The sequence below is a fragment of the Tiliqua scincoides genome, chromosome 3, assembly GCF_035046505.1.
Source record: "Tiliqua scincoides isolate rTilSci1 chromosome 3, rTilSci1.hap2, whole genome shotgun sequence".
Lineage (NCBI taxonomy): Eukaryota > Metazoa > Chordata > Lepidosauria > Squamata > Scincidae > Tiliqua > Tiliqua scincoides.
This window is the reverse complement of record NC_089823.1, coordinates 190,206,841-190,221,249: the sequence shown is the minus strand read 5'-3', so window position 1 is coordinate 190,221,249 and position 14,409 is coordinate 190,206,841. Positions and strand designations below refer to the sequence as shown.

At 42.9% G+C, this 14,409-nt stretch overlaps 1 protein-coding gene across 2 annotated transcripts in view; it reads left to right on the top strand.

The window, feature by feature from the left end:
- Positions 1–1,344: 1,344 nt before the first annotated feature.
- The window catches only part of OGA (O-GlcNAcase), a 40,647-nt gene continuing 27,582 nt past the window's right edge, over positions 1,345–14,409 (top strand). For both annotated transcript variants that reach the window (XM_066618944.1, XM_066618945.1), the window contains exons 1-5: positions 1,345–1,819; positions 8,235–8,286; positions 10,213–10,310; positions 11,067–11,197; positions 12,763–12,934. In XM_066618944.1, coding sequence (XP_066475041.1) covers positions 1,588–1,819; positions 8,235–8,286; positions 10,213–10,310; positions 11,067–11,197; positions 12,763–12,934 — 685 coding nt within the window. In that variant the 5' untranslated portion in view covers positions 1,345–1,587. The remainder of the gene's footprint in view (positions 1,820–8,234; positions 8,287–10,212; positions 10,311–11,066; positions 11,198–12,762; positions 12,935–14,409) is intronic.

The following is a 14,409-nucleotide window of genomic DNA, read 5'->3' as shown; positions in this document are numbered from 1 at the left end:
GAAGTCCCCTGTTCATAATTACATTTTTATAATTCCCTTCCACCAAGGGCTCACACTAGTGCAGAAGCCCTCTCACCTCGATCAAATAGTAATCACAACAACCCTGCCATGTAGATTAGGTAGTCACTGGGTCAAGCCTGTGCGTCATGGCTTTTGGGCAAGGGTTCAAATCATACCTGTTTCATCAGGCAATTTGGTTGCTGAGTGGATATTTGGCCTCTATGCCTCTGAAATACTGCTGTGGCTTGACTGCCTCCCTAGATTTTTTATTTTTTGTTCCCAATGGCTCAACGATATGCATTAGGTCTTGCTTTGTTTTATGTTTCCAAGTTTAACGTTAAGATTAAGGCTTTTTTTAATCTGTTGTCATACTTTGTACTTTATTATGGAGTTTTGTAAGCCGCTTTGGGCATTTGCTTTGGCAAGGGAAAAGCAGGGTATAAATTTCTCAAACTAACAAATAAATGACCAGAGTAGGATTTGAACTCCGGTCTCTCCACTCTAGCTACTGTGTCACATCAGCTAGCACTCTACCAGGGAAGTGTGGTGGGTGAGAAAGCAGGTGAGGGCAAAGCCTCCCCATGGGAGTCGTTTGAAAAGTGCTGCCGCTGTGTGAGGCATCCAAGCACCCACAACCCACTTGGGTGCCTCACACGGCGGCAGCACTTTTCAAACGACTCCCATGGGGAGGCTCTGCCCTCACCTATCTCCCCACCCACTGAATCCCCCTGTACACCTCCTGTTGCTGGGTTTCTTCTTGGCTTGAAATAGTGTCTTCTCTAAACCATGCCCAACGTTGCATATACGCAACAGGGATTAAATGTGTAGTATAAAATTGTGGGCTGGTCAGGAAAGGGTTAAGCCAGTGCCCAGCCCGCCCACCACGTTCCTCAGCAACCGGGGAAAGTGGGTCAAAGCACAGGACAGCTGATCACAAGCTCCTCCCCCGTCCCCATCCACAGATGCAAATCAACTGGGAAGCAAAGACTGCTCTACTGCGCATGCACCAGCTCCACCCCATGCGCAGGGTTACAGACAAGCCTCCGCGCTCTGTTCTGCGCATGCGGTCTAACGCCCACGAGATGGTTGATTTCCCCTCTCGCGTCCGCAAAGATCGCAAGTGGTCCCCGCACGTGAACTGCGCATGCTCCTCAGCAGGAGCTTCTGAGATCTTCGTTCGCGCACGCGCAGTGTCGCCGCTTCGTTTTCTGCGCGTGCGCACTGGCACACCCCACCCCAACGACCCTGCGGAGCATGCGCAGTCGGTGACTAGCTAGGTTTTGACGCCTGCGCAGTAGGGAGGCTATTCCGCCTTCCCTTCCCCCTCTGGCTGTTGTCAGGCGATTCGTTCACTGAGGCAGCTGCGTTGTTTGGTCGCTCGCGGCCCCCCCCCCGCCTGCCTGGTGCTCTTGGCTCGCGCGCGCGGGGGAGGGGGAGAGGAGGTGGGGCCGCACGTGATCGGCAGCCGTGGTCCCGGTTGGCGGCCGAGCGGGCAGGGCGGTTGGTTCCGGCTCGGACCGGCTGGGGCTGGTTTTCCCCGCGCAAGCGCAGCCCGCCCCGGTGAGAGCGAGCAGGCAGGGAAGGGCGATGGCGGCGGGAGGCGGCAGTCCTGGAGCGGGCCTGGCCGGCATCGTGCAGGTGGACGAGCCGCAGGGGGAGTCCCAGGGCGCGCCCGGACCCAGCCCGGGACCCTCGGCCGCGCCCAGCGACGCGCCCCCGGCGAGACCCGACGCGGCGGGCCCGGAGGCGGACCCGGACAGCGGCGCTGGAGCTGCGGGCAGCAGCGGAGCGCGGCGGTTCCTCTGCGGCGTTGTAGAAGGTAAGAGCGGCGAAGGCGCGGGCCTGCTCTCGTCGCCCGGCCCCCTTGCCGCCCTCCACCCTCTTTGTGCAGCGCCAGGCTCCGCCCTGGCCGTGAGGCCTGGCTGGTTGGCTGGCTTCAGCTCCCCCGCCGAAGGGGGCGAAGGCGCCTTCGAGCCTCCGCCGTTGGAGCTGCCAACGCAGGCGCCCTGACCTGCCCACAGGTGTACTCACCTGGTCCCCGTTGGCCAGAAAGGGCCTCACAGGGGAGCTCCTTTCGCCTGGTTCCCTCCCCAGCACAAATCTCAGGAGATGGCTGTGCGTCTGAGAGACAAAGAGCCCAATCCTGTCTACTCAGACAGGCCTGTCTACTCAGAAGTAAGGCCCACTTCAGTCAATGGGGCTTACTCCTAGGAAAGTGGGGAGGGTTGGAGCCTTAGAGCCCTGCCCTATGCATGTCTACTCAGAAGGAAGTCTCATTTCTGTCAATGGTGCTTACTCCTAGGAAAGAGTGAAATATTTCTTTATTTCATGCTGTCTGTGGAACTTCTTGCCACAGGATGCATGGTTGCCTTTAAAAGGGGATTGGACAAGTTTCTGGAGGAAAAATCCATTATGGGCTATAAGCCATGATGTGTATGTGCAACCTCCTGTTCTTAGAAATGGGCTATGTCAGAATGCCAGGTGCAAGGGAGGGCACCGGGATACAGGTCTCTTGTTATTTGGTGTGCTCCCTGGGGCATTTGGTGGGCTGCTGTGAGATACAGGAAGCTGGACTAGATGGGCCTATGGTCTGATCCAGTGAGGCTGTTCTGATGTTCTTATGTGTTTAGGATTACGGCCAAAACAGCAAAGACACTCACATCCTGTTTTACTATGCCATGATCTCCCCCCCCCCCCCCAGTGTAGCACTACACACTCAGGCTTAGGAGCCTGTTGCTTATTGGATTACAGGTCAGTTAACTGGGCCTGGCAAACTAAGAGGATGTTCAGTGGAGGCACTAGGCTTATTCTCACCTCCAGCTTAACTCTCTAAAAATACTTCAGGGCTTTTTCGTTGGATACGTGATACATACCAGTTACCCTCCTAGTACTGAACGTTTGTTCTTTGTGATAATTGGAACTGCCCTTGTCTAGAGATGCAGACCGCAGAAGGCTTTAGCAAGCCTTTTGGTTTAGACAAGGGATGGGTAAATCGCGGCCTGCAGACCACTTGTGTTTCTCTGAGACACTCAGTCTAGCCCTCAGGGAGCCCCCAGTCCCCAGTGAACCACTGGCCTGTTCGAGGCTGATGGAGCCTGTGCTGGCCTGCAACTGCTGGTCATGACTGCCGGTAGTGAGCTATGGACCAAGTTAGAGCAAGGCTTTTTATAGTATATATGTATTTTCTGCTTTTTCCTGGGTGTTGTTTTAAACCACCCTCCATTACCACTGAACAACATGTCTCCATGTGTTTCTGGCTTGGTCTGTATGTTTTCATCATGCAAGAGGTGTGTGGCAAACAGTGCATAGTTCTCATGCGGTTCTGCATGCTGTATTATATGTTTCTTGTGTGTTATAAATAAGCTCAGTAAAATTCATTCATAAAAGTTCTGCTTCTAATGAATTCATTTATGAAAATTTATTCAGATTTGAAGTGTAAATTTTTTCCCTGACACAATGTCAGAGAGATTATGTAGCCCTCCTGCCAAAATGTTTGCCTACGCCTGATTTAAACCAAAGGTTCTTAACCTTTTTACAATAACAGACCCCCAGTGAATTACCCATGTCTCCATACCCCTTTTGTCAGACTGTTGAAATCGTCACCACCATCATAGGTACCAAGTATGATTTTTAAAACATATCAGTAGCTTGGTTTCAATTTACATATGGATAGATAGAACACCTGGATTCGTATTGGTAGTGGTGATAATGTAATCTGAAAACATTTTTTTAAATGTTTAGAGATCATGTCCCAGGGGATATGCTTATCCCTGGTTTAGATGATATACAGTCTAATAAAAGTGAATCTACTGCCTTGGTTTGTGCTTTCAACACAATTTTGTTGAAAGGTGGGGGTAGAGGAGCAAATATCCATTCATGAAGATCTGCCCTGAATTGAATCCTAAATGTTACAGTATAGCCTGTACTGTACAGTATAGTTATCTCTACATCCACACAATAACTAGTATTAGGTCAGATTTAGTATTCTGACTTGCTTTATTGGTATACTGTACAGTATTAATCTTAAGACAAATCAGATGTGTGCAAGTGCCTGTGGTGTACAAAGAGGCATGATGATGCTGGAATTTGGGACAGGAGATTTATTTTCAACCTGATCCGTATAGGGTGTTTTTGCGGTTGTGACTGCTTCTGATGGCATTTTGCTGTGTGTGAAATTTTTTGGGAACCAGGTGATTAGCAGTTGCATTCAGGAGTAAAAGGGGTTTTTTAGTCAGTCACCTTCTCCAATGTTTGCAAAATGCTTTTTGTACATAATCTTTAATAATAAAAGAACCTAGTTGTGGCTGCTGTATAACTCATGCCAATCCTGTTGGCACTTGAGCTAAAGCCCAGCCAGGCTAGAACATACAGATCTGTCACAAAAAAAAAAAAACCCCTAGTAAAAAGCTTCCATGACTGAAGTGGTAGGTTTTTGTTTTTAAAAAATGCCATGTTGATGGTGTTGGCAACTAGAGATGAGCATAGCAGCTTCCCACACTGCCAATTGTTGGAGTGTCTGTGCAGCTGCTGCAGAGAAATCATTCTTACCCACTTTGAGAAGACAGAAGATATTTCTTTTCTATGGAGTGTGTTTTAGCATGATAGTATCTCCACATCCGATTTAATTCTGTTTGAATTTGGTACTTAAGGTTAAAAGCCTATATTATATTTGTGTAACATGCACAAGAAAGCAAAGAGGAAATGTGCCTGGGTAATGAATGATCAGAATTGTAAGACAGTTGCTGTATAATCATGTTACTAATTTGAAAGAACAAGTTAGAAATAGGTTGCAGGCCTTTTGAGACGGAGTTATGTCTTATTCTGCACAAAGCACCATATTTATTAATAGTGCTGTATGAATAATATTTCAGTATCAGAGAGTCACATAGGTTAGAAAATGACAAGTAATCTAAAGCAGGACAGGTTTTCTGATTGTGTTGCTGTGTATTAGTGTGCCAGACTTCAGAAGGTGGCATTTAGAAATGGAATTCCTAAGGCCATTATGAACCATGTCCAGCATGCACATTTGAACTTGTGCTTGGTATTGGCCTTTCTCTTTCCTGCTCAGGTTTCCTTAGTCTTAAAGCTATCTATGATGGTCTCTGCTATGCTGTCTCACCAGCATCTCAGACATCAAGACTCCTGGATAGGGTAGTTTCTTTGGATCCTGATATGCACATGTGGTCATGTTCTTTGGTATAGTGAGGACTCTAGTGCAGGATCTTCCTTGTCTCAGAGTTTATGTTGTTACTGTTATCACCAGATTGAGAAAGGAGAGGTTGTGGGAGAATGTTGTGGATGGTGTTTTGGCCTTGTCATGCTAGCCCCTTCTGAACTGATGGGAATGTGGCTCTCCCATTGTTTAAAGTAAGAACATAAGAACATAAGAACAGCCTCACTGGATCAGGCCATAAGCCCATCTAGTCCAGCTTCCTGTATCTCACAGCGGCCCACCAAATGCCCCAGGGAGCACACCAGATAACAAGAGACCTCATCCTGGTGCCCTCCCCTACATCTGGCATTCTGACTTAACCCATTTCTAAAATCAGGAGGTTGCGCATACACATCATGGCTTGTACCCCATAATGGATTTTTCCTCCAGAAACTTGTCCAATCCCCTTTTAAAGGCGTCTAGGCTAGACGCCAGCACCACATCCTGTGGCAAGGAGTTCCACAGACCGACCACACGCTGAGTAAAGAAATATTTTCTTTTGTCTGTCCTAACCTACCCAACACTCAATTTTAGTGGATGTCCCCTGGTTCTGGTATTATGTGAGAGTGTAAAGAGCATCTCCCTATCCACTCTGTCCATTCCCTGCATAATTTTGTATGTCTCAATCATGTCCCCCCTCAAGCGTCTCTTTTCTAGGCTGAAGAGAATGTACCCATCTATGTCATGGTATTTGATAGGATAAAACGCAAGTATTGCATACTTGGGATGTTTGGATTATAAACATGTTAGTAGATGTTGTTTGTCCAACACCATCAAATTTCAAGGTCCCTTTTCAGCATAATGTCTCTACCTTATGCTGAGGGACTTATAGATAGGTCTCTGCCCTGAAGAATTTACAGTCTAAACATGAAAGTGGAAATAAGTAGGAACAGGAAAAGCAAAGGTAATAAGATGTGATTCTGGGTAGTTTTAGATAGATGTATAGTCTCTTGTTGTTGGGCATGAAGATGGAGGCTTAAGCCAGGACTTGACCCAAAAGATGGGAGTTTGAGGAAGAAGACGGAGAGAAGGACCAACCCAACCCTGAAACCAACTGAACCCCTTGCTTCAGCAGTGGGCTGGGTAAGGCTGCGAACTGTTGGGGAGATACCCTGTGTCCACCACCCAGTTGCTTCATACTCTACTTGCACAGTTGGAGAACGGGAAGGGTTTACCATCTCCTCCAGCTTTTCCACCGCTTGCTACATAAAGTAGCTGATGGAGAGAATGCTAGGAGCAGAGAAGTTCAGTTCTCAGGATTTTCCCCATCGAGTCTTTTACAAAACCGATAGCAGCAGAGTTGTGAAAGAAGAATGAATTTGGGACTGGGTTTTGGGTGGTGGATCAACTTGGGTTGCCCCTAATAATGGAAGATAAGAAACAAATCTGGGAAGTCCAGAAATTCTTTCTAGAAAATTATTCCATGCAGGTAGGCTGTAAGTGGAGGGAATAGAGACAAAATACTATGAAGGATGGAAGGTCAGGTGTGAGTACTGAAGCAGAAATCCTTATTGGAGGTAAAATAGTATTCAAAGTACAAGGTTAAAGGTATGAGCTGAATCTGCAAATAATACCATGCATGGGTTTGGTTGCACAAAAGGTGCTTGTAGAGAACCCATAGTATGTTCTCACTTTTTTGTGCAGTCCATCATTACAAAGTAGAGCTGAATGCAATTTGCAGTCAAAACTGCAGACAACTTCATCTGATTGATTCAAACTGAGATGCTTAATAAGAGTGAGAGCGTTCTTTTGTTCAGGGCTTAGTTTAATTTGGATGAGAGCAGTGTATATTTATAAATAAAATAAACCACCAAAAAGAGTATCTTGGAAAACAAGCAGACTCTAATAGACAGTGCAACCACTAATCCTACATAAATAATAATTTTGCATCAGATTTTGTAAGGAGAACAACTTCACCCCAGGGTGCTTCACCTTCAGCCCACTCTCTGTTCTTTGAGCTGATTTCTGTCTGAACATGTTCAGACTTGCTCTGAACTGTTTTGTCTGCCCTTCTCATTATCTGGAGCATATTGCCTTTCAAAGGCTCTAGAGCAGCGATTTGCAACCAGTGTGCCATACTGGCAAATACTGATGAAAGTAACATTAGGTAGGAGTGTATTGTAGGCTGATTTGATTAATGAAGTCTTTGGCTTCAAAAACGTGAGTGCAAAGTGGAAACAGTTGTTAGAACTGCCCCCAAAACCCTGAACATTGTAGCCTGATTGTATTCCTCATAAGGAATATGCTCCTGCCCTCTGATAATTTTGGTTTTCCTCTTTTGCACCTGTGGTTCCATTCCCCCAACTGCATCTGACACCATTGTGATTCCTGGGCCCATGCATCTCAAATTCAAACACACAACCACTGTGAATTATTCCTTATTATAGTCCCCAAATCCTCAGGTTTCAAGTACTATATAACTCATTACATATATTAAGCCAACTCTAAATCTTCTCACCTTCAGGGACCCTGCTCTCTCACTCTTCTTGCAGCTCTGGATACCAACTTGGTCTTCTAAAGGCACTATGTCCCCTTCTAACCATGCTGTGGTATTGAAGACAGAGGAGAGAGCACAATATGTGTAAAAATTTGTGTTTCTTGGTGCTGCTTATAGGAATACAAGGGAGACTTCAGTTAGTCTCTACGGTGCCTTGGCATTTTTTGTTGCATATTGGTTTATATGGATACTTTCTGACATCTTATAAAAGGAAGAATTAACGTGACCATTCAAGCCTAATTTTGTATCTCTGTGTTGGAAGCTCACCAAATATAGCATGAGGTGGTGGTCAATTTGTCCTACTGGTTTTCATCTTCAGCATTTATATCTCACTGTGCCTTAAAGTTGTGTCAGTAGTGGTAAGAGCAGATACAGTAATTTATTGCTACGCATTTAAACGTTATTCGAAAGTGAAATTTTGTTGGCTATTTAACTTGAATATGATAGTGCGAATCTAAGTGTGAGTCATTTTGTTGCATGAAAGCATCAGATTTGATACTCTGTTTATTTGCAATATTTTTTAAGGATTTTATGGAAGACCTTGGGTTATGGAACAGAGGAAGGAACTTTTTAGAAGGTATGTGATTCCATATACATTTGACAAATTTGCTGTGCATATTAAGAGCCAGCCCAAAAATTTAAAAGCTTTCATTGTTTCATGTGTTAATGCCTGGAATTTTTCAAGCCTTGTTCTACTGCGCAGTTATACTACACAGTTGTTTGGTTACTAAACATTCCATTAAATGTTGAGGTATACAATTAGAAAAACATCTTGCTTTCAGTGACCATTATGGTAATTATGGATAGTATCATGCGATTAATAAAAATAGAAATTTCTGCAGCTAGATCCAAAAATTACTAATAGTTGGAACCAACCTTAAGGTTCATAAATGATGTAATTGTAGTCCAGAAATACATAACTATATTTTACTGTTTCTCCATAAATTGCAAATTTTTAGAATGAGGTGCAGTCCTATGTGTCCTTACTCAGAAGTGAGTTCCACTATCTTCAGTGGGCTTGATCCCAGGTAAATCCACATAGGATTGCAGCCTTGTTGAGTTATATGCATCTATCTTTTTTTATATTTTTCAGGTTGGTGAGCAACTGTACCTGTTTTTCTATACTTGTTTTTTTGTAAGCCACCTTGGGTCCCTTTGGGTAGAAAGGCGGGGTTAAAACACTGTAAATAAATGAAATAAACTGTCAGTTTTTTAAAAGAGTTTTTAATTTACTATCTTAAAGGGCAGAGTTGTTAAGATTTATATATCTGCATCTGAATATATTGTTAGATAAGATTTGTTGTTCTTTCTACAAAGTCCCTTTTCTTGTCTCTTTTTTCGTTTTGGCTATTCTCATTCCATTTCTCCAGAGTTAGGGACAGTGTTCACTGTAAGATGTGTGTGCCATCGTGCAGACACCTTCCCTGGTGGTGTGCAGCATTCCCAAAAGCTTGACAATGACGACATGTGTCATGGAGCTTGGGTTTGTGCTGAACAGCCATGCCTCTGTGGTTAAGACCCTTATGGGTACCTCTATTTTATAAAACTGTGGCTTGCTCAATTCAAAATTCCTTGTCTCATGTTTTATTGGAGGCATCTGGACAGGAACCATGTTTCAGGATTTTTGCTGTCTTATGTAGATTAGTTGGGTCTTTTTTTGTAACAGGGAAAAGCAAGGTAAAATACTTTAAAATAAAGTAGTCATTTTTCTGGGAGTGTCTTCTCTCATGGACTACTACTCTGACTTCCATGTTTGCTTATATGTATAAATGTTCTCATCAAGAAGGGAGCATGCTTAGAAAGAGAACCTTGAAATGTCTGCTTCCAAACCCAACTTCCAAATCGCAGGTCTAGAAATTCACCCAAGTGTAACTTGATGGGGGAGAGGAGAATGGAAGTAGAGCATGTATACACAACACTTTTTTAGTACTGAAGCCTAAATAGTTTAAAAACCAAATGTAGTTTATATCTGTTTATGCAATGATTGCTCTGTTATCTTCTTTGTTGTATTTGTTTGGCTAGGTTGGCTGCTGTTGGTGTTTCTAGATCAGGGGTCTCCAAACCCTGGCCCGGGGGCCAGATGCGGCCTGAGGCGAGCCTCTGTCCGGCCCACGGCCAGCCTCTTGTCTCCTGAAAGCCTCTGGCCCACTTGGCGGAACATGACTGGAGCTGTGCTCTGGTTGCATCTGGAGGGTGTTCTAAGGGCCAGAGAGGTTGAATGAATGAGCCCATTCATTCATTTATTCACTCATCTAAGTTTCATCTCTAATTTATTTAAATAAATTTTATATTTAAATTATTTTTCCAGCCCTCAACACCATGTCAAATATTTGATGCGGCCCTGTGGCCAAAAAGTTTGGAGACCCCTGTTCTAGATGGTCAGTCCTATAGTGCTGCAGAATGCAAATGCATACCTTTGGCTGTGCAGTTGTGGCAAAAAGTGAGTGAAATGAGTGAGATGCGTAAATCATCTCCTAATGGCCTTTTTGTTTTTGTTTTGCAGACTTCAGAAGTGGGGGCTAAATACATACTTGTATGCACCAAAAGATGATTACAAACACAGGATGTTTTGGCGAGAAATGTATTCTGTGGAGGAAGCTGGTAACTAGCCTTATTGCATTTTCAGTAATTTTTTCAGTAAATGAGGGTTAGGGAGTCCTTTATGCATTCATACTCTTCCACCAGACAACCAGATGAGTGTTAGTATATAAACATGATTGGATAGGTATCATCTTCAGCTAAGTGGTGGTAATTTGTACTTGGAAGTACCCATTTAAGGAATCATTTTACAGTCTTCTGACTGAGTATACAGGTTGTGCCTGTGTAACTCACTGATTTGACTCCCCACTTTTAAGTACCACCTTTTAAGTCTATCTTTAAGTTCCTTGTAACAAGGGGGAAAAGCATCAAAATCCCAATTCCTACCTTTGTGCTGTTAAACTGCACTGGTTGCAAACTTCTTGGGATTAAAGTTAGCTTTAAAGACTCACTACTGAGTTTCTTGCTCCTCCGTTGTTCCGGAAATGGAGCCCCAGTGGATAGTGAGGCATGACCTGTACACAAATTTCATTAAATCTAGTACTGTTTATTTTACTAGTGTGGGTTTCATTGCGTTTGTTTGGAAGATCAGTCTGCCTTGATTTAATTAATTGTAAGATGACCTGTATATATGTGAATAATATGGAGAGTCGAATTTATTGTTTTGGCAGGAAATATTCATTATTCGTAAGCCTGTTAGATTGGAAAATACTTGTTACCAGCAGACCATGAGAAGTAGTTTTAACATTTATCAGCTGATGGAATGGCTTAACTTTCTCATTGTTGATTTTTATTAAAATAATTGACTTTGTTTTCTAGAGCAGCTCATGACTCTGATTGCAGCAGCTCAAGAATATGAAATAGAGTTTATCTATGCCATCTCTCCTGGACTTGATATCACTTTCTCAAACCCCAAAGAAGTGTCTACACTGAAGCGCAAATTGGATCAGGTATCTTTCTTTTCCATGAAACCACTGCTTCTTACAAATTTCAGCATTCTGAAGCATTCAGCACTCTTTTGTAAGAATTGCAGGTCTCTTTAAATATTGATCAGAAAAAATACAAATTCTGCAGAAAAGAGATGTCTAGCAGGTTCTGCAAAATTAGATTGCCCGATTGAGCAGTCATCATAGATTTACTATTAGATTTACTATTTACTGTCATCATAGATTTACTGTAAAATAATTTTCTCCCCACACTTGTGCACTTTGCTACGTAACTGTAAATGGAGGCAACTTTATCCTGGGTCCTGCTTAGGTGACTGGTTGTACTGCTCCTGGCAGTAACACAAAGCCAGTCAATAAAGCAACTGCAGATTCCCACTGTTCTGGACATTGTTTACAGACAGCTTCCCTAGTGAGTGAACATCAGACAGTTGAGGCATCAATGTCATAACTATGGTACTGTTCAAACAACTCTAAACCATAATTTATGCTTTATGGTCCATAAGCCTTTAACTTAGGTACTCTTTTGGTGTGTGAGGGGGTACTGCTTCCCTTCCTGCTTTAATTAAAACAAATCATAGTTTGCCTGGCAGATCCTGGTTTGTTCTAACTACTGTTTGTGGTGAAGACAGCACTGTTCAGTGACTTTTAATGTGTTATATGTCCACATTGTAGTGATTTAGGAAGTTGTTTTCAGGTATTTACACTGTTTTACAGTGAACTGTTCTGACCCCATGGATAAAGAGGGCCCACTTTATTTTAGATTTACTATCAAGGAGTTGGAGCGTTTTTTGAGTGATAACTTCACTGAAGCATGTGTAACATGAATAGTTATATTGGTATGACATAATGGAACTTCAGTCCCTCTGTAAAGGGCAGTTTTCAGGGTTTTTTTTTTCAAATTATATTTGTTTGGACATGCAAAGCAAATTACCAGTGTGAGCCTTATGTTAGTGGTAGTATCAACGTCATGCACTTGCTTATGCTTGCATTTGCATTTGCTTATGTTCAGAGAATAATGAGTGAAGCTCTACTTGAGTAATGGGACTTTCTCCCCCCCCCCCCCACAGTTTTTCAAACCCCCGGAAAAGGCAACTATAGTGCAGTGTGACATGGTGGTCAGGAATTGGTAAAAAATGGTCTTGATCATGCACATGAACCCTTGGGCAAGTGAAATATATTTCTGCTTGCTGAAGACGCTCTGTGGCATAAACTGGGGATTGTTGACAAAACTTTGTCCTTCCCGTCCTCATCTTCCTCTTCTTCCCATCCCTATTGTGCTAGTCTTCCCTTTACTGAGAAAATTTTTATATTTGCATTTTAGACTGAACAAAAATACAGCAGCTAATTTTCAGTCATATGCTGGGAGGCCTCGTATCCACAGTTGTGGGAGGGGACCCCTGTGCCCAACCCCTGCCCTCCAAGGGCAAGGGGAGCTGTGCTCCCCTCACCTTTAGAGGTATAGCTTAGTTGACATTTCAATGTTTAGTTGAGGGAGTTGTTGAGTAGACTTGAACTAGTTTTAGAGATGTAATAGTCTAGTAAGTGCATTTTCTTCCTTTCTTTGCTAGGTTTCTCAGTTTGGTTGCAGATCTTTTGCGCTGTTGTTTGATGATATTGATCACAACATGTGTGCAGCAGACAAAGAAGTATTCAGCTCCTTTGCCCATGCTCAGGTCTCAATCACTAATGAAATCTATCAGTATCTAGGAGAGCCAGAAACATTCCTGTTCTGCCCCACAGGTAAGACGATTAATTTTTTTGTAATAAATTTTATTTATTGCTAATGTGCTACTCATTGTACCGTCGTAGTAGTCTACCTAAGGAAGTGTACCTTGGTTCAACAAATGGTCTGTGTCTGTTGTTGCCATGATCTACTGTGAAGTGATTTGGCATGTCTGGGATTTGGGTTTTTTTAACACATGTGCTTCATTTTGTCATAAGCCTCAAAATGGCACACAATGTCACATAAAAATGGTGTATTAAAACTACCAATAAAATAATACCCACTTTGAGAAACCCAATACTCAGTTTGCAGTAAGTTCAGGTAGATGAAAGTTCCAGATTCAGTTAATGCCAAAGACATAGCAGAAAAATCATGACTTCCCCAACTGAGAGGGGGCCAGGAGGATGGAGCACAGTGCAACTCCCAAGGAGTTTCCAAAGCCTAAAAATATTACTGTTTGTGATAACGTATTTAAAAAACAGTAACAAAGACTATGTAAGAAGATTCTAGGCAGTGGCAACCTTCTACAGCAATCAGTCTGGGAATTAGAATAGTTTGTAAGGGCCATTCTTTCCTTGCTGTGTTTTCTATGTGCAACAGGTTTGGAAGTGGTCTTGGTATAAGTTCGTATGTGTTCTTTTTTGCCCAGATCTGGTAGGTATAAGACATAAAAGACACTAAGTGTTTGACATTCTTTAAAGTGAGTTTTGTGGTGATTTTCCAGTTATAGTGTTGAGCTAGTCAAATGTCCTCATTGTGAATACACAATATGAGGACATATTGTGTCTTCAGTCTTATCAGATTTTATGTAGGCATGAGATTAAAGTACATACTTAATTCAGAGCTTAGCTGCCATTGTATATTTTAGATAGCTAAAAATAAGTTTCATCATTTTGCTATTGTGCATGCTGTTGCTTGTATTAGCAAACTTATCATGATTATTTGATGCAGTTTTTCTTAAGGAAAGTGTTAGTTCAAAGCTTGTCCCTTGCCAGACATTCCATTTTAAGAGCAAACCTGTGCTGCAGCTCTGTATTCTGTTTGTGTGCTTAACTGAAGCTAACCTGCAGCTTCCAAAGTGAAGAGAGAATAAAATATCTGCTTATGGGAGAGTAAAACTCTTTCTATAGAAGAAAACATAAAGAAAATGCCTGACTTGATACACACTGTTACCAGGCAGTGTTCCACAGATGATAGAAGGGGCACAAGGAGAACATCCTCGCTGACAAACAGTAACTGAGGAGCAGCTTCAGAACTTTTGAAAGCAGTACTAATCATTCAATAACTGATTCCCCTCAGTCTTTTAACTGCTGAAACCTCCCTAGTCATCTCAGCTTTGGAGAGAAACAAAAGGAACCATCCTTAGAATCTAAGGAGATTTCATGCATTTTGTAGGGCAGAGGGCAGCGGCACATCCTCAAAGCTGCTATATTGTGGTGTATTGTGTATGGAGGACATTCTATAGCTGTTCACTTTTTTGTAATGAATCTAT